Here is a 19,127-nt window from a genome sequence, read left to right on the forward strand (position 1 = left end):
CAAACATTTTCTAGAATAAATCATTTACAAGTGTAGCGTTTGTGTTATTCCCAGCTTTAGTGAATTTAAATTTACACAACAAGAAACTTTCGGATAGATTCAAATAGGTTTGTTGATTATTTATTTCAAAACTTTTTGTACCATTCGTATTCCAGTCTTATCTGTTCCAGTTATTGCATTTACCTTGAAGTAATCTTCTTTTTAGTGGAGTTTGAGATAATAATAGTATCATCCAAATCATAGATACTATCAATTGCTTCCATACTTGTATTTATTTAGGAAAAAAAGATGTTAAAACTTTTGAAACCCTGATCCAAGTATTCAAATTATTTTCTGTCGTTCTTGGGGGGACAACTGAGTTTTGCCTTTCTTAATTTCTTTTATTGCTTGTAATTTATGAGATTCCTTCTGGGCATCTTTTATGCTCTTTACAACACCTGCTACATTTCCCACAGCAGAAGCAGTTGAACCAATTAGATCTTTATGTTTAAGAATAGTTGAACCAATACCCATTAGAGTATCAATTATCCCATCTCCTCTAAATTGATGTCCAACACCCCTTTGTCTCTTAGGTTTATAGTATCCTCTACCAAGATACATACCTTCACCCTTGTAGTATGGGGAAAGGAACATCCCATCCCCTGTAATTATTTTATATTTTCCCAACTCGTGTTTCCTCACAATAACCATTGTATTTATTTATTGCAAAACTTCACGTAGGTGAATTCTGATGGATATAACTTCTCCATTAAAAGAAATCATACGATTATCTTGGTCGGTTATCTTAAAATTTACTCTGTGTATGGTTTTTCCTGACACAGGGAGATAAACCAAATTTTTGGGTTCCATATTGAATTTATAACCAATTGGAGTTGAGTATGCGCTGAATGAAAATATTGTATTTGTTTTTTTTCCATTATTATAAGCACCATCAATCAAATCACAGTGAATTAACACCGAATTTATTCCTGAGGATATTTGAATGACATTATCACTGTAAAACGTCCCATGAGTTTCAATCTTTTTTGACGAGAAACCCAATAACTCTCTAAATGAATTATCAATTGTGAAATCAACCTTGTAGTTATTTTTAACTTTAATCGTTGATTTTGAAGTATGCTTTTGAATGTCTATAACAATATTTTTTGGTTCATCACCCTGTTCTTTCATAAGACGAGAAATTTCGGAAGATATTTGAGAAATCTCATATGCTCCGGGTGAGACTGTTATCGTTTTGTATCCACTTCCGGGATTATAACTAAACTTGTCATTTTTATCAGTTATATTAAATAAGGTATTATAAGTTTCCATGGACAATAAAGATGCCTCATATTCTTTTGTTGGGTCAAGTTGTAGTGGGTATGGGAATGAAAATGTGTGGTCGCTTGTTGTGAAATTAAAACTCAGGATTGTGCTTCTCATCTTATTTAATGAGATAAAATGTCTTTATATTGAGATTTATTAATTATTTTCATGTTCATCAACTGGTCTAAAATGGCTGATGCTTCATTAAAACAATTGTTATTTCCAGCCTTCTTACTACCTAACAAAAATAACAGTCTATTAACTAATTGCGATGGGTCATTTGGAAGAAAACTAATACCTGAACCAAGGATACTTAAAGCCTGAATAATGTGTTTCTCCTTCTCATTTTTCCTACTTTTACTATAAATACTAACCCTATAATTTAGAGTGTTCAGCAGATATATACTCTATCATCATTATTTTTCATATCCAATGGTTTATCAATATACTTTGATTCATCCCTCACAGTTGAACCTTGTCTTCCATCTTTTGTGAGAAGAAACATTAATCTCGGAGTTAGTTTAACAGGGGGTTGAGCAGAACCCAAGAACCTGAATTCATCAGTAAATATCAATACCTTTTCTTGAACAAGATGAAATATTGCTGGTTGTTCTGTTGGAATGAGTCCTGCTTTGGTTTTTGAATCCGCTGAATATTCATTGTTTTGAAGAGCATTCACAATATAATCAGGGGGTCGATTAATCTCTTCCAGTTGTTGAAATAAACCTTCATCATCATATTCTAATTCTCCTAAATGCTCTAATTCTTCCTCTGTCATTTGATCAAAATCTTTTAACATTTGAAGTTTTTTAGGAGTATATTCTACTGTGGGAACTGTGGAAACATCTTTCATTTTTTCTTGGGAAGTTTTCAAAAGTGGTTTAAAAAATTTCTCTTGTTTTCTTTCAAATGCTTCTTCGCCCGTTAGTTTCTGTCTGCGTTTCTTCTTTATGTCTTCCTGTTGTTTTACAACTTTTGAAACCAACTCTTGATGTTCCTTAAATCTTCTTGCTCTTTCTTTTGCATCCATTTATTTATTGTAAAATATCATTTAATGAATTGTAAAGATCAACAGGGAAATTTTCCTTTTCTTCATCATTCAAGTAGATGTGTTCAAATAAATCCTTTTCTTTAAATATTTCATCAAATTCTTTATTAACATTAATGCGAGTTGTAATTTCTTCTTCACTAATACTTGCATCTCTGCTTTTCATACGTTTGCGTTGAGTTTCTTCATCAACATCAAAACCGAATGATAAAATCTTCACTCCGCTCAGATGTTTAATAATTTGTCTCGTTCCTTCTGGATTAGTTTCTAATATCCCAAGACCACCAGATTTTAGTTTCCTTAACTCACTCTTACAATGTGAATATTTTGTTGTACCAAGAGAAACCTCCTCAAATATTTGACCTTCATTCCTCAATCGCATATGTTCCTCCACTGAAATATAGTGATAATCTTCACCTTTTACTTCTCCAGGTCTTATTGCTCTAGTTGTTGTTGATACAATGCGTATCACGGGGTGTTTTTTTAAGTAAATTTACAATATTCTCATTTGTACTACACAAGAACCTTGATTTATGAACGTTTTTTTCCAGAAGCAGATTTACCCACAAGATTTACAATAATATGTCATTTATATATGTAATTGTTTATAAAACAAAAAATATATCCCTTAATATCTCATCTTGTTTCACAACAATATATTTATATTTTTCAGTCGTGTGCTTCATGTAATCCTCAAATTTCTTTTTACTACATAATGTCGAACAATTATCTCTCCAAAAATTATTGATTTCTATTGAATTTAACTTGAATAAAATAAAAGTATTAGCATTGTTTCTGATGGAACGACGAGGAAGTTGAAAGTACGATTGACTAAGATAAATACAATTACAAGAAGAATGTCTCCCTCTTGTGTAGTAGCTGTCCATTACCGTTTGGTTTCTCTCATTAACACAATCATCAAAGATAATGAGGTCCTTTTATGATTTATCCAAATCTTGGGGAGACGGTATATCATCCGTATTATCACTAAGAATACAAGTTATCGGATTTGATTTTCTTTTTACATCTCTGTGTATCACAAAATAGTTGAATTATATCTTCAATGTTATAAGCCTGGTGTTGGCTTAGTGGTTAGGGTGGCGGCTTGGGATCCTAGGGTCCTGAGTTCAAGCCCCGTTGACTGCTGAATTAACACCAGGGGGTTGACTCAGCCTGTCATCTTTCCGAGGTCGGCGAAATGAGTACCAGTGTACTGGTCCCGGTGTATGCCCCGGTTAGAATAGGTGTACCATATCCCTCTGTGTCGTATGAGGCGACCAGGGTTGGCGTCAGGAAGGGCATCCGGCCATAAAACATTGCCTCAAGAAAAAGCCCAACCCCTGCACAGCAGGGAAAAATGGCTGTAAAAACGGTCATTTATATCTTCAATGTTATAATCATTTAGGTTTTTTTGAAGTTTAAATAAACCGATTATATCTTATTTTTGAAGACCAGCATTAAAACCTTGTGAGAGTAGTTGATACTCTGGTTGAAAACTCGACTTTGTGAAAATTATTAAATTATCATTATCTAAAAAGTTGGGAGTGAGGAGCATCTTTAAAAGTAAGCAGGTTTTTCCACATCCACTTGAACCAACTATGAGACATCTTAATGAATTTGGGAGATTTTTATGGTTGTTAAATTTTATCTTATTTTCCCAAATGGGTAAAAAATCATTCATTTATATATTTGGAAAACAGGTTATTTAATTTATTATTGGCTTTTTTAGAAACTCTATATTTTATCCTAAGTTCAGGTTTAATTTCAAGATAATCCATTATTTTATTTATACAATATCTTGTGTTGATATTTCCCTGAAAATCACATCCATGAATAATATAGAACAACAATCCTTTGAACATTTCTCTAATACGTTCAGTTTCTTCCCTTGTAAGGAAAGGTGTGTTATCATCCTCATACTTTACATTCATTTCTCTAATCAATCTTGTAAAGTAATTCATTTTTGGTGTAAATCTACAAGAATTATTTTCCTTTTTATATTTTTTATTATCATTAATTATAAGATAATCACAGAATATACATTGTTTATAGGCTTTTGACTCTGTGTTTAATCCCCGTCTTTCACACGCAGGACAATTCTCAAATTTGTCATATGGAGAATCAGGAAAGTCTAGCATATTTATAAAGTAAAACTTTACTTAAACTGAAATTCATCTATACTTTCAGTTGTATATTGACTCATATTTAATAATATTACCATCGATATCGATATACTTTTTTTCATTATCAGATTCAACGACAACATTTTTTATATTAAAGGTAATTTTAAAATTATCGTTAACTACTATTGAACGAAATGTCATTTCACCTGATATATTAACATCCTTTATTTCATCAGGATTTACATCTTTAGGGTTGTTGAAAAAAATACAAATTTCTCCTTGCATATTACAGATGGTCTTATCTTTTCTTTCTAAAGCTTCATCCATAATGTTTTTGTTTTTTGATACTTTTTCTTGTTTCATTGCTTTTTCTAGTTTTGAATATATTACCAGAAGGAGAGGAGAAACTTTTGTTAGAGATACTTTAATTGATGTTCTAACAGGTATACTAAAAGCCCTTCCACTGAAGGAAATTGAAGAACTCATCATCTCCACCATAATTGTTTTTATCCAATAGTTGTTATATTTATCTTTGTTCAATTTTACATCCTTGACATATTTCTCAGTATCTTTAACAAATGAAGAGATTGATTGAAACTTGTCTTTTGTGTCTTGAAACATTGTATTTATTAAGTGAAAAAGTTGGAGGATAAAATGGTTTTAAGCACAGATTCACCTGTAAAATAAACGAAATTTTCATAAAGAAAATTTTAGTTTAAGCAAAGATTTATTGTATAAATATGGTGAATACAACATACTGCGATGTTTGTAATCACGAATATAAACATTATAGAAAACACCTCCGAACCAACAAACACACATTTAATCTATTTCATAAAATATCTCCTCTCGAGTTTGAAAGAAAACATTGTGATATCTGTTCAAAGGATGTTTTGAAGAGAAGTTATAATAGACATCTTCAATCACAAAAACACAAGAAAATGAGTTTAAAGTAAAGGGAGACTATTATATTGAAAACACTGATGGGGCATTTAAAGGGCATATAAAAATAAGGATTTTTCAATTTAGAGAACCCGGTCCATCATCAATAGCTGAATCAATTGAAATAGTGAAACCTGATGTTGAAAAAGTTATTAAAAAGACATTAAAAGAAATGAAAACTTTAAAGTTTTATATGGGAGTGAAAATGAATATGAAAAGACAAGATGAAGAAAAAACTCCTTATATGAGAACAGATCTTCATTTTATAACATCATTTCAAGATTTTTTGAATAGTGGGGTTAATGAAGAACTATCAAAACAAGAGGAGGATGTTGATAATACAGTGGTAGGAAGTAGATTCAATATTTAAAAAAAATCATCTTTTTAGATATACACATTCTAAAATCAAACCCTCTTAAAGCTTCTTCTGATATTGAATTACCAAAAGAAATAAAACGAAAGAAGGCAGTTGTTAATATTAAGAACAATGATAATAAATGTTTTCTCTGGTCTGTTCTTGCTCACTTTCATCCACCAAAATGTAATTCAGAAAGAGTAAAACAATATATGAAATATGAGAATACCTTGGACATTAAAGATTTTAAATTCCCAATGCCACTACCAGATATTCCTAAATTTGAGAAAAAGAATAATCTTTCTATTAATGTATATGGATTAACGGATACAAACAAAGTTCAAATATTAAAAATTTCAAACAACTATAAAAATGAAGAAACACATTGATCTTTTATATTTTAGTGTTGGAAATAATTCACATGACACATACATCAATAATTTATCAAGATTAATCTCTTCTCAGGTATTCAGAACATCAAACAAAATATATCCTTGTAAGCGATGTCTTAATTCATTTCATACAAAAGAACAATTAGAACAACATTCAAAATATTGTAGTAATCATAAATCAGCTGTAATTACAATGCCTAAACATGGTGAAAAGATTTCTTTTGAAGATTATAATAAATCTATCATGCTCCCATTTGTGATATACGCTGATTTTGAGTGTATCCTTAAAAAGTTAAATACTGCTTCTCCTAATCCAAAATAATCATATACAAATAAATATCAAAAACATATTCCTTGTGGGTTCTGTTATTATATCAAATCATCTGTTGGAGAAAAGTATAACAAACTTGAAAATTAAAGTGGAAAAAAAGCTTCACAAGAGTTTGTAAAACGATTAGAAAAGGATTGTATAAGACTCACTAAATTAATGAAAGAAACAAATGAACCGATGAAATTAACCAAAGAAGAAAAATTAGAATTTAGAAAGAATATCTGTCATATTTGTGAGGGGGAAATTAAGGAGTCTAAAGTTAGGGATCATTGTCATCAAATATAGAGGTCCCGCTCATTCCTGTTGTAATCTTAATTATAAATTACCTTCTTTTATTCGAGTCTTTCTTCACAACAGCGCCAACTATGATACACATCTATTTATAAATGAACTTTAAAAAACACCAGGGAATATTTCTGCCATAACAAACACAAGTCAAAAGTATATTTCATTTACAAAAATGATATTCACAAAACCTTTAACTCGTATTAGGTTTCTAGATTCTTACAAGTTTATGGGAACACCACTTGCCTACCTCACATCAAATCTAAGCTCCACGGACTCTTTTCCAAATCTTAATTCATTCTTTCCAAAAGAGGAAATTCTCACTAAAGAGGAAATTCAGGTTAAAGAGAGAATTCAAAGTAAAGAGGAAATTCTAATTAATGAGGAAATTAATGAAGAAATTCTAACTGAAGATGAAATTCTAATTATAAAGAAAATTCGAACAATGAATGAAATTCTAACGAAAGAGGAAATTCTGATTAAAGATGAAATTCTGATTAAAGAAGGAATTCTCACGAGAGAGGAAATTCAAACAAGGAATGAAATTCAAAGTAAAGAGAAAATTCTTACAAGTAAGGGATTTAATCCTTATGATTATATGGATTCATTTATAAGATTTAAAGAAACACAACTTCCTTCAAAAGAAAGTTTCTATAATAACCTTTATGAAGAAGAGATAAGTGATAAGGAATATAAACACGCACAAGAAATATGGAAAATATTTAAGATAAAGAACCTTGGAGAATATCATGATTTATATCTAAAAACAGATGTTTTATTGTGAGCTGATGTGTTTGAAGCTTTTAGATCACTCTGTCATAATAAAAATTGTTATGGATTAGATCCTGCTCACTATTTCACAGCTCCTGGTTTAGCTTGGAGTGCAATGTTGAAAATGACAAAACAAGATATAGATTTAATCAGTGATGTTGATATGCTTTTGATGATTGAGAAGTCCAAGAGAGGTGGAATATCACAAGTATGTTCAAAAAGATATGCCAAAGCAAATAATAAATATCTTCCAAATTATGATAGTGAAAAAGATAGTAATTATTTGATGTATTTTGATGCTAATAATTTGTATGGATGGGCAATGTCTCAATCTCTGCCGTATGGTAAATTAGAGTGGGTGGAAGAAAAGGATTATGAAAAGGCTTTGATGAATATTGTTATTTCTTCTCAAGAGGAATTGAATGACGAAGAAGAAGGTTATTATTTTGAAGTTGATTTGAGGTACCCGAGTGATCTTCATAATAAGCATAAAGACCTTCCTTTTGCATGTGAGAAAGAAACCCCAAAGAAAGAATGGTTCAGTGATTATCATAAAAGTTTTAATATTAAAGGCAAATCAACAGAAAAGTTATTAACAACATTCTATGATAAAGAGGGATATGTTTTGCATCAGAGAAGCTTAAAAGAGTTTTTGAGAGAAGGATTGAGAGTAGCTAAAATTCATAGAGTTTTTAAATTTAAACAAAGTCCTTGGGTGAAAAAGTATATTCAATTCAATACAGATATGAGAGCAAATACAAAAGTAAAATTTGAAGGGGACTTTTATAAATTAATGAATAATGCTGTATTTGGAAAGACTATGGAAAATGTTAGAAACAGGCAAAACATTAGATTCGCAACATCTTGGAAAGAAGCTTCAAGATTGATAAATAAACCAAGTTTTGAGAGAGAAGAGGTTTTTTCAGAGAACTTTTCTGCAATTCATATGAAAAGGAAAGTATTGTAATGGATAAACCAATTTATATTGGAACAGCAGTTCTTGATTTATCAAAGATATTGATGTATGATTATTTGTATAATGACTTAAAGAAAGAGTATGGTGAAAATGTTTCATTGTTGTATATGGACACTGATAGTTTTATCCTAGATATAAAAACTGATGATGTTTATAAAGATATGAAGAAAAATATTGGAGTATATGATACAAATAATTTCAGCAAGAAGAGTGAGTTATTTTCCAAAAATAATGAAAAGGTTATTGGTAAGTTTAAGGATGAGTTGGGTGGAAAAGTAATGAGTGAGTTTATTGGATTGAGAGCAAAGGCATATGCTTATAAGTATGGTGATCAGATTGATAAGAAGTTAAAGGGAATAAAGAAATATGTAATAAGTAAATCAATAACTTTTAGAAATTATTATTATTGTTTGATAAATAAGAGAGAAGAATATAGGAAAATGAATACAATGAGAAGTTATAAACATAACATATATATAGTGAAGAAGTAAATAAAAAGGCATTAGGAGCTTTTGATGATAAGAGATTTATTTTAGATAATGGAATAGATTGTGTTTCATATGGATATTTTATGATAGAGTGTATAAAATAGATTGTGTTTTAACGATGGGAAGATGGGTTAGGGTTTTTTAAGGGCTACCGCCGTGTTTTTTCGCAATATATAAATGGTCAAACCAAGTATTAATCAAACTAAAGAGTGGAGAAAATCTCAGTCTTGGTATATAAATGGAAAACATAATGAATGTGAAAAATATCAAATAAGTCTTATTGAAAAAATAACTAAAACAAAGGTAAATAAAACAAATAAGCGAATCAATTTAAAAAGTAGTAAGTTAGAGGATGTAAAGAAAAAAATGAATATCCTTGAATGGACTGAAAACTTTGATGGTTATCAATTGAACAATGAAAAAACAATTTACTATAATCTCAAAATGATATGTGGCTCAGGAGGTGGTCAAACAAGAGCATTAAGAGAAGTTTATCATTTTGTATTGGCACAAAAGGGGTATCTTAAAAAATATAAAGATTCAAATGTTTTGTTTTTCAATATTTTAGATGGGGATTATTGTGCAAAGAAAATAAAACTATTGAAGGAATTTGAGAATGAACAAATCTTTATAGGTTCAATGAGTGAGCTTAACAATATGCATCGGTTATTTGAAAAAGAGTGTCCCGAGGCTAAGACGTTTCAGATATTTCTTTAGAATCACCTTTAACAAATCACATTACTACTTTGCTACTTGAACAAATCTTTATCTTATTGCATGGGTTCTTTGAAAAAAAAAGTATCCCCAGGTTAAAAGGGGAGACAAATAAATATACCTTGGGATAAAAAGGGGGTTTATTTGTTCGGGAAAAAAATATGAATCGCTGAAAATCCCCCATTCATTTACATGGTGAAAAGTGAGCCAGAAGCAGTATATTCACCCTACTCACCTTTCTCGGCTTCAAGCTGTCGAAACCAGGGCATTTAAGATCATCGGCATCTCCCACAATGAAGCTGAGTCTTTGGGCCTCTTACTCAATCACCGCAGGTTGGTCGGTGGTCTTTCTGTCTTCTACCGACTCCTCTCTCTCCCTCTCTCTCCCTCTCTCTCCCTCTCTCTCCCTCTCTCTCCCTCTCTCTCCCTCTCTCTCCCTCTCCCTCCCTCTCTCTCCCTCTCTCTCCCTCCCTCTCCCTCCCTCTCCCTCCCCCTCCCTCCCCTCTCTCCCCCTCTCTCCCCCTCTGTCCCCCTCTGTCCCCCTCTGTCCCCCTCTGTCCCCCTCTGTCCCCCTCTCTCCCCCTCCCTCCCCCTCCCTCCCTCTCTCCCTCTCTCTCTCTCTCTCTCTCTCTCTCTCTCTCTCTCTCTCTCTCTCTCTCTCTCTCTCTCTCTCTCTCTCTCTCTCTCTCTCTCTCTCTCTCTCTCTCTCCGATTTGTCCCCACCACATTCCCACAGGGCGCTCAAGGTCCACTAATAACCCCCTTCTAGTAAAACTACCAAAATCACGAATCACTGCTCACCTTCACTCTTTCATTCCTCTTTTTCCCCGCCTTTGGAATAAACTCCCTCGCTCTATTCTTTCCCATTCTTCCCTCCAGGCTTTCAAAACAGCTGTTCACCACCACCTCTTATCATCCCCCATCCAAATCCTCGATCTTTTCTACCCCCGATAATCCACCCAAGCCCACTTCCTTCAATTCCCCTGATTTCCTTCCTGAAAGTCCCTGTAATGTCCATCTTCTCTTCCCCATGTTCCCCATCCCATCCCCATCCCTCTCCCTTCCACAGATCACATAATGTGTCTGTTCCCCACTGTTTTGTCCCTTCCACTCCCGCCCCTTCTTGTCTCATGCCCCCTTGCTGTGCGTTGTGTGTTAGCTCTCATACGAGCCTCGACAAGGTACACAAAAAAATACCCTAATTGTAGGGGGCGCTGCGGGTAAAGTATTCCATATATCACAAAAACCGGAATGTATTTGATAGAGCATCACCTGTAGATCATTCGTGCCAAATTTCATCACCCTACGTGAGATAATGGCTTTCGGAATTGATTTCGCATGAACGGTACCGATTTTGAAGGTTTTTCGGTTGTTGCTTGGGAACCAAAGCGTCCCTAGCAACCATCACAATTTCCAAAGCACTAGGTCATAAGATGTACCTACCACCTATGTTTGGTCAAAATCGGCCCACGTTTACTACCAATTATGCTGATGACAAACGAACAAACAAACAAAGACAGAATTACTGACAATAAGGGTCACCTATTTCAGTGACCCAAAATTACTGACAATAAGGGCCACCTATTTCGGCGACCAAACGAACAAACAAGAAAGTAAACAGAGTATAAACTGAGTACTCCTTTCCTTCAGCGCCCAGCGATGATGTCATGCATCACCGAGATATGGAATTGAGGAGCGGTGTACAATTAAACAGTTAAAGCATTTTCTTCAATGTAATCGTTGCAGATTTTACATTTAAAATATTTGAAACGCTATCCAATATTAGGTAGGCTTACCTATGGTACCTTATTATATATTTAGTCTTTACATTGGAAATTGTTCAAAAAATTCACTGCATGAGACAGTTTCATTTTCCACATTCGGAGACTGCATCTTCGGTTATATACACCTCATTACATGTGAAAAAACGATCTCACTTTTTACGGGAGGGGAGGGGTTTAGGGAGTCCGAGCACCAGGTGTGCCCCCGAGGGGTTTTGGGAGGGCGTGCGCCAGGTGCGCTCCCGCCCCTGCATCCGCCCCTGGTTACAGGTTACATCTTCAATCAATAACAATGTGGAATTCATTTGAAATGGATCTATTTGAAACTAGAAAGCATATGAAAATGCAAAGCCCATGTGCGTCCCCTTTGTATTTGGAATTCTTCTTCTTCCGTATGCTAAACATGACGAAAACAGCTAAAAAGAAATCCAAAAAAAATGATTTTAGGCGACCTTGACCTTTGACGTTAAAACAATCAGCTTCCAGCGTTTTATTGGTGAACAAATTCAGTGATCAAACACGCAACCCCTGTTCAAATTTCAAGTCAAACGGAGGAAAATTGATGATTTTATGTGACCTTCACCTTTTGATCTACAAAAAAAAAAATTGGCTTTTAGTTTTTGATTGGTAAACCAATTCATCCAGTTAATCATTCTCACAGAAATCCCAAATTCTGAATTGAAGACGTGTGTCATTATCGATGGTCATACCCTCATCCAAACTCTTTGAAAACCCTGTGACTGTCAGATGTTCGGTGATTCCACCAATATATTCATAAAGTCAATCACTCAACATCTTGGAGAATACACCACAAGAGTCGATGCCGTGTTTGACCATTACTTACAAGTAGACTAGATAAAATCAACCATGAGATATGAAAAGGCGAGGTCGGAAGAAACACATACAGAAGTTGATAGATGGAGCTCATGTACCACGGCCACAGGATGGAGCCAGTTCAAAGCCTTGGATGAAAATAAGGCTAATCTTGCCCAGTTCCTGTCCAGTGTCCTTATTAATAGAGGGAAGGAACTACATCAACAGTATGAGCTTCTAACTGGAGGAGATTTCTCTAACCTAAAGGAAGCAAAAGCAACGAGGCGAGACCATATCAGCCTCCAGAATAACCATGACAAGGCCGAGAGCAAGATTATACTGCATGCATCTCAAGCAGTTGTTTCTGGATACAAACGAGTGTTAGCAATCTCTAGGGATATGGATGTCTTCCTCTTGCTGTTACACTTTCTGCCAAGAAAGTCAACCAAAACATGTATGCTCTCAGGAGCAATGAAGGAACAAAAGTGTTACCCTGTCCATGGTCATCACTGATAACCTTGGAGAGCCTGTGAAGGAAAAGCTACTTAGCTTCCATGCTCTATCAGGGTGTGACACCACATCGTTGTTCAGTGGTCATGGGATGTCCTGTTGGAAAATATTCCAGAAACAGCCTCTCTTTTTAACAGAATTGGTTGTGATGGTGCCTTTGCTGAGACTGAAAAGTTTGTGTGCCACCTTTATGGTATACCAGAGGCTATGACCATTGACCATGGCAGGCTCAAGCTCTTTGCCCAAGCATAAAAGAGTCTAGAATTGTTGCCCCCAATGAGAGATGCACTGGAACGTCACATTGCAAGAGATAACTACCAGGCAAAGATATGGCTACAAGCCGATCAAGCGACAATTACGGTATCCTCACCGATTAGGACATGCGGCTGGAATAAAGAATTCACTGGCCAAAAGTAGTTTGGACAAGATTGCTGCTCATACCAAATTCCTCTTGGGAACTTGTGACCTGTACGTGCAAATCAAAGTGCAGCAAAGTAAAATTATCTTGTTATAAGAATTATTTAGTCCGTGTTTGTGTCTGCAATTGTGATGCCACAAACTGCTGCAACCATATTGGTCAGTCGATATGTGCAGACTAAAATGCAGATGAGTAATTCATACCGATTTGTTCCAGGTGCGATTTGGAAATAGGGTAATTGAAGGGCGAAAAACTAAGATTTAGCGACACGGAGCTTGTGTAAGACTGGTTTCTTTGGAAAACAGGTTTTTATGTTTCACTTTTTTATTAAGCCTGTCCAGCCGAGAAGGCAATGGGAGCTACAAACATTTCACCATATTTTCGAAAACAAAACACGACCTCATTATACCCTCCCAAAACTGTCAGTTTTGCATATATTATGTGTCCAAGTGATGAGAAAGAGAATTGTTATGAACGATATAAAAAAACAAGGACAAATGTGTCCAAGAGCCGCGTCCTAAAGGCAATAACAACAACTTCCGATATTTGTCACATGCCTTGATGGAGCCAATAGCGAGACCCGTCATGGAGGCTCCTGTTCATGACGAGAAAATTGTGTATTTACGAAATTACAACACATTAAATGGAATAATCTTTAAATAGTAACGTGAACTTTTCTAAACTTTAAAGCAAATGTCCGAATATATTTAAAAGTTGATGATAGACACTTTCAAAAGGCACCCTCAATGCGAGGATGTGTACAGATGTTTAGTATTAAAGGAGATCCGGATCCTGTATATAAAAGAGCCGAGTCCTAAAGGTTTTGTCTTCAAGAAGAAGAAGAAGAAGAAGAAGAAGAAGAAGAAGAAGAAGAAGAAGAAGAAGAAGAAGAAGAAGAAGGAGAAGAAGAAGAAGAAGAAGGAGAAGAAGAAGAGAAGAAGAAGAGAAGAAGGAGAAGAAGAAGAAGAAGAAGAAGAAGAAGAAGAAGAAGAAGAAGAAGAAGAAGAAGAAGAAGAAGAAGAAGAAGAAGGAGGAGGAGAAGAAGAAGAAGAAGGAGGAGAAGAAGGAGAAGAAGAAGAAGAAGAACAACAACAACAACAACACGGAGCTCTCTTAGAGCCAGCGTTTGCTACGCGCGACGCAGCTAAAAACTACATGTGTTAATTTCCCATTTTATCATTTATCATATCATATTCCCATAAAATGAATGATACCTTCATTTGACTTCTGTGATCTTGAAATGACAATGAAGTTAAAAATTGATGATGCACTCCACCCATAACATTTTATCCATGTGATAAGCAATTGATAGCATGGATGCCAGCTATTAATAAAAAATGCTGTCATAAGTCCAAAATCAGGTCTTGGCTGGTCTCCTAGAAATTCCTTGTGAGGGACCTCATATTATTATTACATATGGGATTTTAATGTAACATCACAGAATCAGGAATGAGGTGCTTAGATATAAACACCAAAACTGGCCAATTTATCATGTTTAAGATTTGTGATGTTCCCATTAAGGAATTATTCGAAATTCTGTGCACAATGAATTTGCGATATATGTCGGTTATATTTTAATTCTGAATACACCATGTACTACCTGGTTGAATGATGTCTGAGCTAAATATGAAAAAGATATGTTTTATTTTAATTCCCAATACTTTTGAGGTATCTAGACTCAGTTGGAATCTCGACCCACCAATAAATTGTCCCCTTTGTGTTTAAAATGCAGGGTCAAGCATCAATGTGTGTGCCATTCATTGGAAGGTTGATAAGCCAGAGGACCAGTCTGCTAGCCCTGTTCGTTGATGGATATTAAAGATCCCACGTTATCTTTTGCAAAGAGGTGGCGAGTGTCCAAAACCCTGCCACTTTCAGTCAAGTATCCTATGACGGAGTGTATACCTGTCCAGGATTTTTTCTAGGAGAGAAACGTTTCTCAATGTATCGTGAAGGTCCTCCATTATTACTTGTAATACCTTACACTTCTTTTAGGAAAGATCAGTGATTGAAGCCAAGTGGACGAACAGTCTTTTCTGATATTGAGTTTCTCTCCTTGAAAATACGCAAGAAGAGCAAAACAGCTGATGTAGTTTGGAGAAAGTTGAGGTTCATCTTCATAATTTCAATTTGTCCATTTGTTTTTCCTTGCAAATCAACTGAGGCACAAAAATAACATTTCAAACTTCAGATGAACATGCGCACAAGGCCAACAGAAATCCCTGCGGTCAAACGGACTTTTTCCACCCAGTTGGAATGTCTGCACCTGACTGAGACATTTTGCCCCACAATGTGTGTCTTTCCATTGCCTTGACTGGGGCCTTCCGAGAATCGTGTGCAAAGTCTCTGAAAAACAGCTGTGGGGGTAACTGGGGCGAAGTGTTTGTGAACTTGTTTCAAAGCCTCAAATCTGGAGACTCCATGCTGGGGTTGAAATTTAGAACTCTCTTCAATGCTTTGGAATGACGATCAAATGCAAGCTACAGAAGCTGCAAATTTTGTCCTGAACCCTCACCAGCTCCCCTTTTTGTTAGCATCTAACAGATACACCATCAAGGAAGATGTGGGAGGTTTGCCTGGCAGCATTTCCAACTGGATCCCTGGCTCGCAATGTAGGGAACTCCGGAAAAAATCCCATATACCATATGTGTGCTGCCGATTATCTACTAATATATTTGAAATTCCTGTAAAAGTACACTGACATTGACTAATATCTTTGTCCTGCATGTGATTTATGTACAGTACAAGCTCCTCTATTATCCTTCAATCAATGTTAAAAAAAATGGACATAATTCTTCGAAAGGGAACCCTTTACTGCTGATACGTCTTTATCAAAACGAATCAAGTCACACATGACCTTTGAAGCTATGATGTGAAATCATATAGTAACATTCATCAATCTTTCATAGTTATCAAGAATGGGAAGAATCAACAATAACATTGGGATAGCATCAACAGCAGCCCAGAAGGTTTTAATATTTATTTTTTAAAAGTAAATGCATTTGATGAGGATTGTAATTTTGAAAGTCATTAATTCCTTTTATTGTAACTCAGGTCTGCATTAATTTTTCGCCACCATTAACAATTTGAACTCCTTACCTCCGAGACAATGTATAGCAAACTGTTTGCAGGTCTCCAACAGATTTTGTACTGTTGCTGAGATTACAAGCAATATCACATGACTGATAAAGAGTTGCATCTCGAGTTCAGAGGAATGTTAATTCCAATGGAAGCAGACAGATTCCACTTAAAATAGCTGAATTAATGGATAGGTGATCTGGTAATGGAAATCAATGATCATCCATTTTGATGATGGAAAACATACAGTCACCTGCGTTGGAGAGGGAGAATGCATCGGCGGAAGGCACGGTGGGTCGAACGACGTGCAGTGGCGGTAAGAAGCAGTAGGATCACTTCGAACAAACATAAGCTGCTGGATGGAGCCCTGCAAGAGATTGCAGCAAATATTATTCACGTAATTACAATGACCATTAAGCACTCTCACAGCATTCAATCAGTCCACTGTTTCAATGCAATACTTTTTGACAAACAAACGAAGTTGGAATTGCTTCCAGATGGAAACTTATTAATAACATTTATTTGTTTAAGCACTCCTTATAACAACACATGCTACAATGGTCTTTCGTGTGTGTGTGTGTGTGTGTGTGTGTGTGTGTGTGTGTGTGTGTGTGTGTGTGTGTTTGTGTGTTGTTGTTGATTGTTATCTCCATAATTTAGGAGTCAGAAGGTGGAACGAAATCCTCCCAAGATTTAAAGTATCCACCTTCCTTTTGGTAAAGGATCGTGAACAGGCCCTCATTGCTCAGATAGTTGGCAGTAAGTGCCCTGGAAAAAGCGAGGGAGAGTGGCATTTCTATATGTGGAGGAATTGTGTTGCTCAGCCAATGGGTCACCCAGATAGCTCAGATGGCAGAGCAATGGTATGGTCTGCCAGAGGACTGGGTTTGATTCCTGTCTCGTCCCATAATTTTTCCACATATATTTATAATGGGTGAAGTTGTGTTCTCAGTATTCTTCTGAGAGCTCTTTTCAGGATCATCAATGAGCCCGAGATAGCATTCAATTGCAGCTTGTTTGTGGTAATGTTCCCAGGGTTGGTTTGTCGGATCTTTGTGAGATTATTCTTTATCATTCCTGTTGCTTCAAATATCAGTGGTACATTTTGGGATTCTTCAGCTTCCAAGATCTTTGCACTTCATTCTTGAGATATTGATATTTGGTCGTTTTCTTGATTTCCATGTTATTCTGATCGAAACAGGGAACTGAAATCTCAATTAGCAATGCGTCATTTTCCTTTTTGTATCTGAGTACGATGTCTCGTTGCAGTGCTTTGTGTTCTCTGTTCATGCTGGATGGGATCATCAGATCTTACATGAGCATTATGTCCATGTTTGAATGATTGGAGATATATATATATATATATATATATATATATATATATATATATATATATATATATATATATATATATATATATATATATATATACATACATAGTTATGGATTTCAGAATCGGATCCTATGAAAGCATACAAACATTTAGGTCCTCAGTGTTATTTCCCTAAATGCAGGCAGGTCCAGGATAGATTCGTCCCCATGTCTGGTGGGATTCTAACCTTGATGCATTGAGAAGGGTAAAGAATAGATTCCCTTTCTTATGGGATGGCCTTTTTCTCTTTCCGATAGACAAATTCATGTGTGTGAGATAGCAGTTAGCCCAATGGAGGCACAACACCCACCTTTTTCCATCAAAGTTTGACACCCTGTTCAGCAGCTCTATGGATGCTAACCGGCTCTTTTTCGAATCAGGCTGAACATTGAGATGATAATTGTTGTTCAAGTTTTATGAGTGCTTCATGTTTTCACTTGGTAATTCTGTCAAATGGCTGCTTTCTGCCATTCTTCCAGCACCACAAACATGGCATCGTAGGCCAGGAATGATCGTGGGGCGGGCGGGTTGTCACGTGCAATGATGCGCCAATAGGCAAGGTGGATTTGGCTGAAGTCTGCTTGAAGCTCCACCCAGACGGGCCACCTATAAAGAGGACGAGAGGACTGTTTTTTTCCAGTCAGTTGGCGATAGCTGGTGGTGGTTCTTACAGCTTGGAGAGTTTTGCGACAGTTTGTGTCAGTTGGTGCCAGCTGGGCAACGGCTATCGTCAGTTCCAGTCAGACGGTTGCTTCGTCAGTTCCAGTCAGACGGTTGCTTCGTCAGTTCCAGTCAGACGGTTGGTGTGCTGGTGACAGTTGTGTTTTTGACAGTTGGTGACGGCCTTGAAGCCTTACAGTTTCTCACAGCACCTCAGTTTCTGACAGCTCTTAACAGCTGTCCGTCGGTTGTGGCTCCTGACGGTGGGTGACGCTCGGACCGTTAATGCTGGTTCTGCACGAGACCTGTTCTTGGTGTTCCTGATTCTTGGCGTCCCTGTTTCCTGGGAGTGACCACGTGATGTTGATTGGCGTTCAAGCCTGTTTGTGAGTGGGTGCACGGCAAGGCAGGGCATTGGCAACAGATATAGCATGCTCACACATTTCAGGACGTTTTATTTGACGTACGACTTCTATTTGGTGAGCGAGACTGGATTTCTCTTCCCCCTGAAAGATCTACTGGGAACCCTTGCCTTGTGTTTAATTGTTACGTAAGGCATAGTGATAAGCATCTGCTCTTGTCTCTTTTTCTATCAATGCCTGATTAATTATTTATTTGCTTGCGAATATTTTGATTGATTTGAATTTACTTATTTTCATCACAAGGAAATAAAAAGTTATTTTTATTTATTTTTTCTTATGAATAAATTCCTTGTTGACATACCAAGTTGTCCATGCTTGTCCTTTCCTTCCATTGATCCAGCAT

General features: G+C 35.8%; 1 protein-coding gene across 7 annotated transcripts in view; it reads right to left on the reverse strand.

The window, feature by feature from the left end:
• The window catches only part of LOC147012760 (uncharacterized), a 345,711-nt gene that overhangs the window by 196,845 nt on the left and 129,739 nt on the right, over positions 1-19,127 (reverse strand). For all 7 annotated transcript variants that reach the window (XM_085853917.1, XM_085853918.1, XM_085853915.1 and 4 more), the window contains one exon: positions 16,584-16,697. In XM_085853917.1, the coding sequence (XP_085710043.1) occupies positions 16,584-16,697 (114 nt within the window). The remainder of the gene's footprint in view (positions 1-16,583; positions 16,698-19,127) is intronic.

Source organism: Eptatretus burgeri, chromosome 14 (genome assembly GCF_056783735.1).
Source record: "Eptatretus burgeri isolate ZD-2024b chromosome 14, Ebu_testis_v1, whole genome shotgun sequence".
Lineage (NCBI taxonomy): Eukaryota > Metazoa > Chordata > Myxini > Myxiniformes > Myxinidae > Eptatretus > Eptatretus burgeri.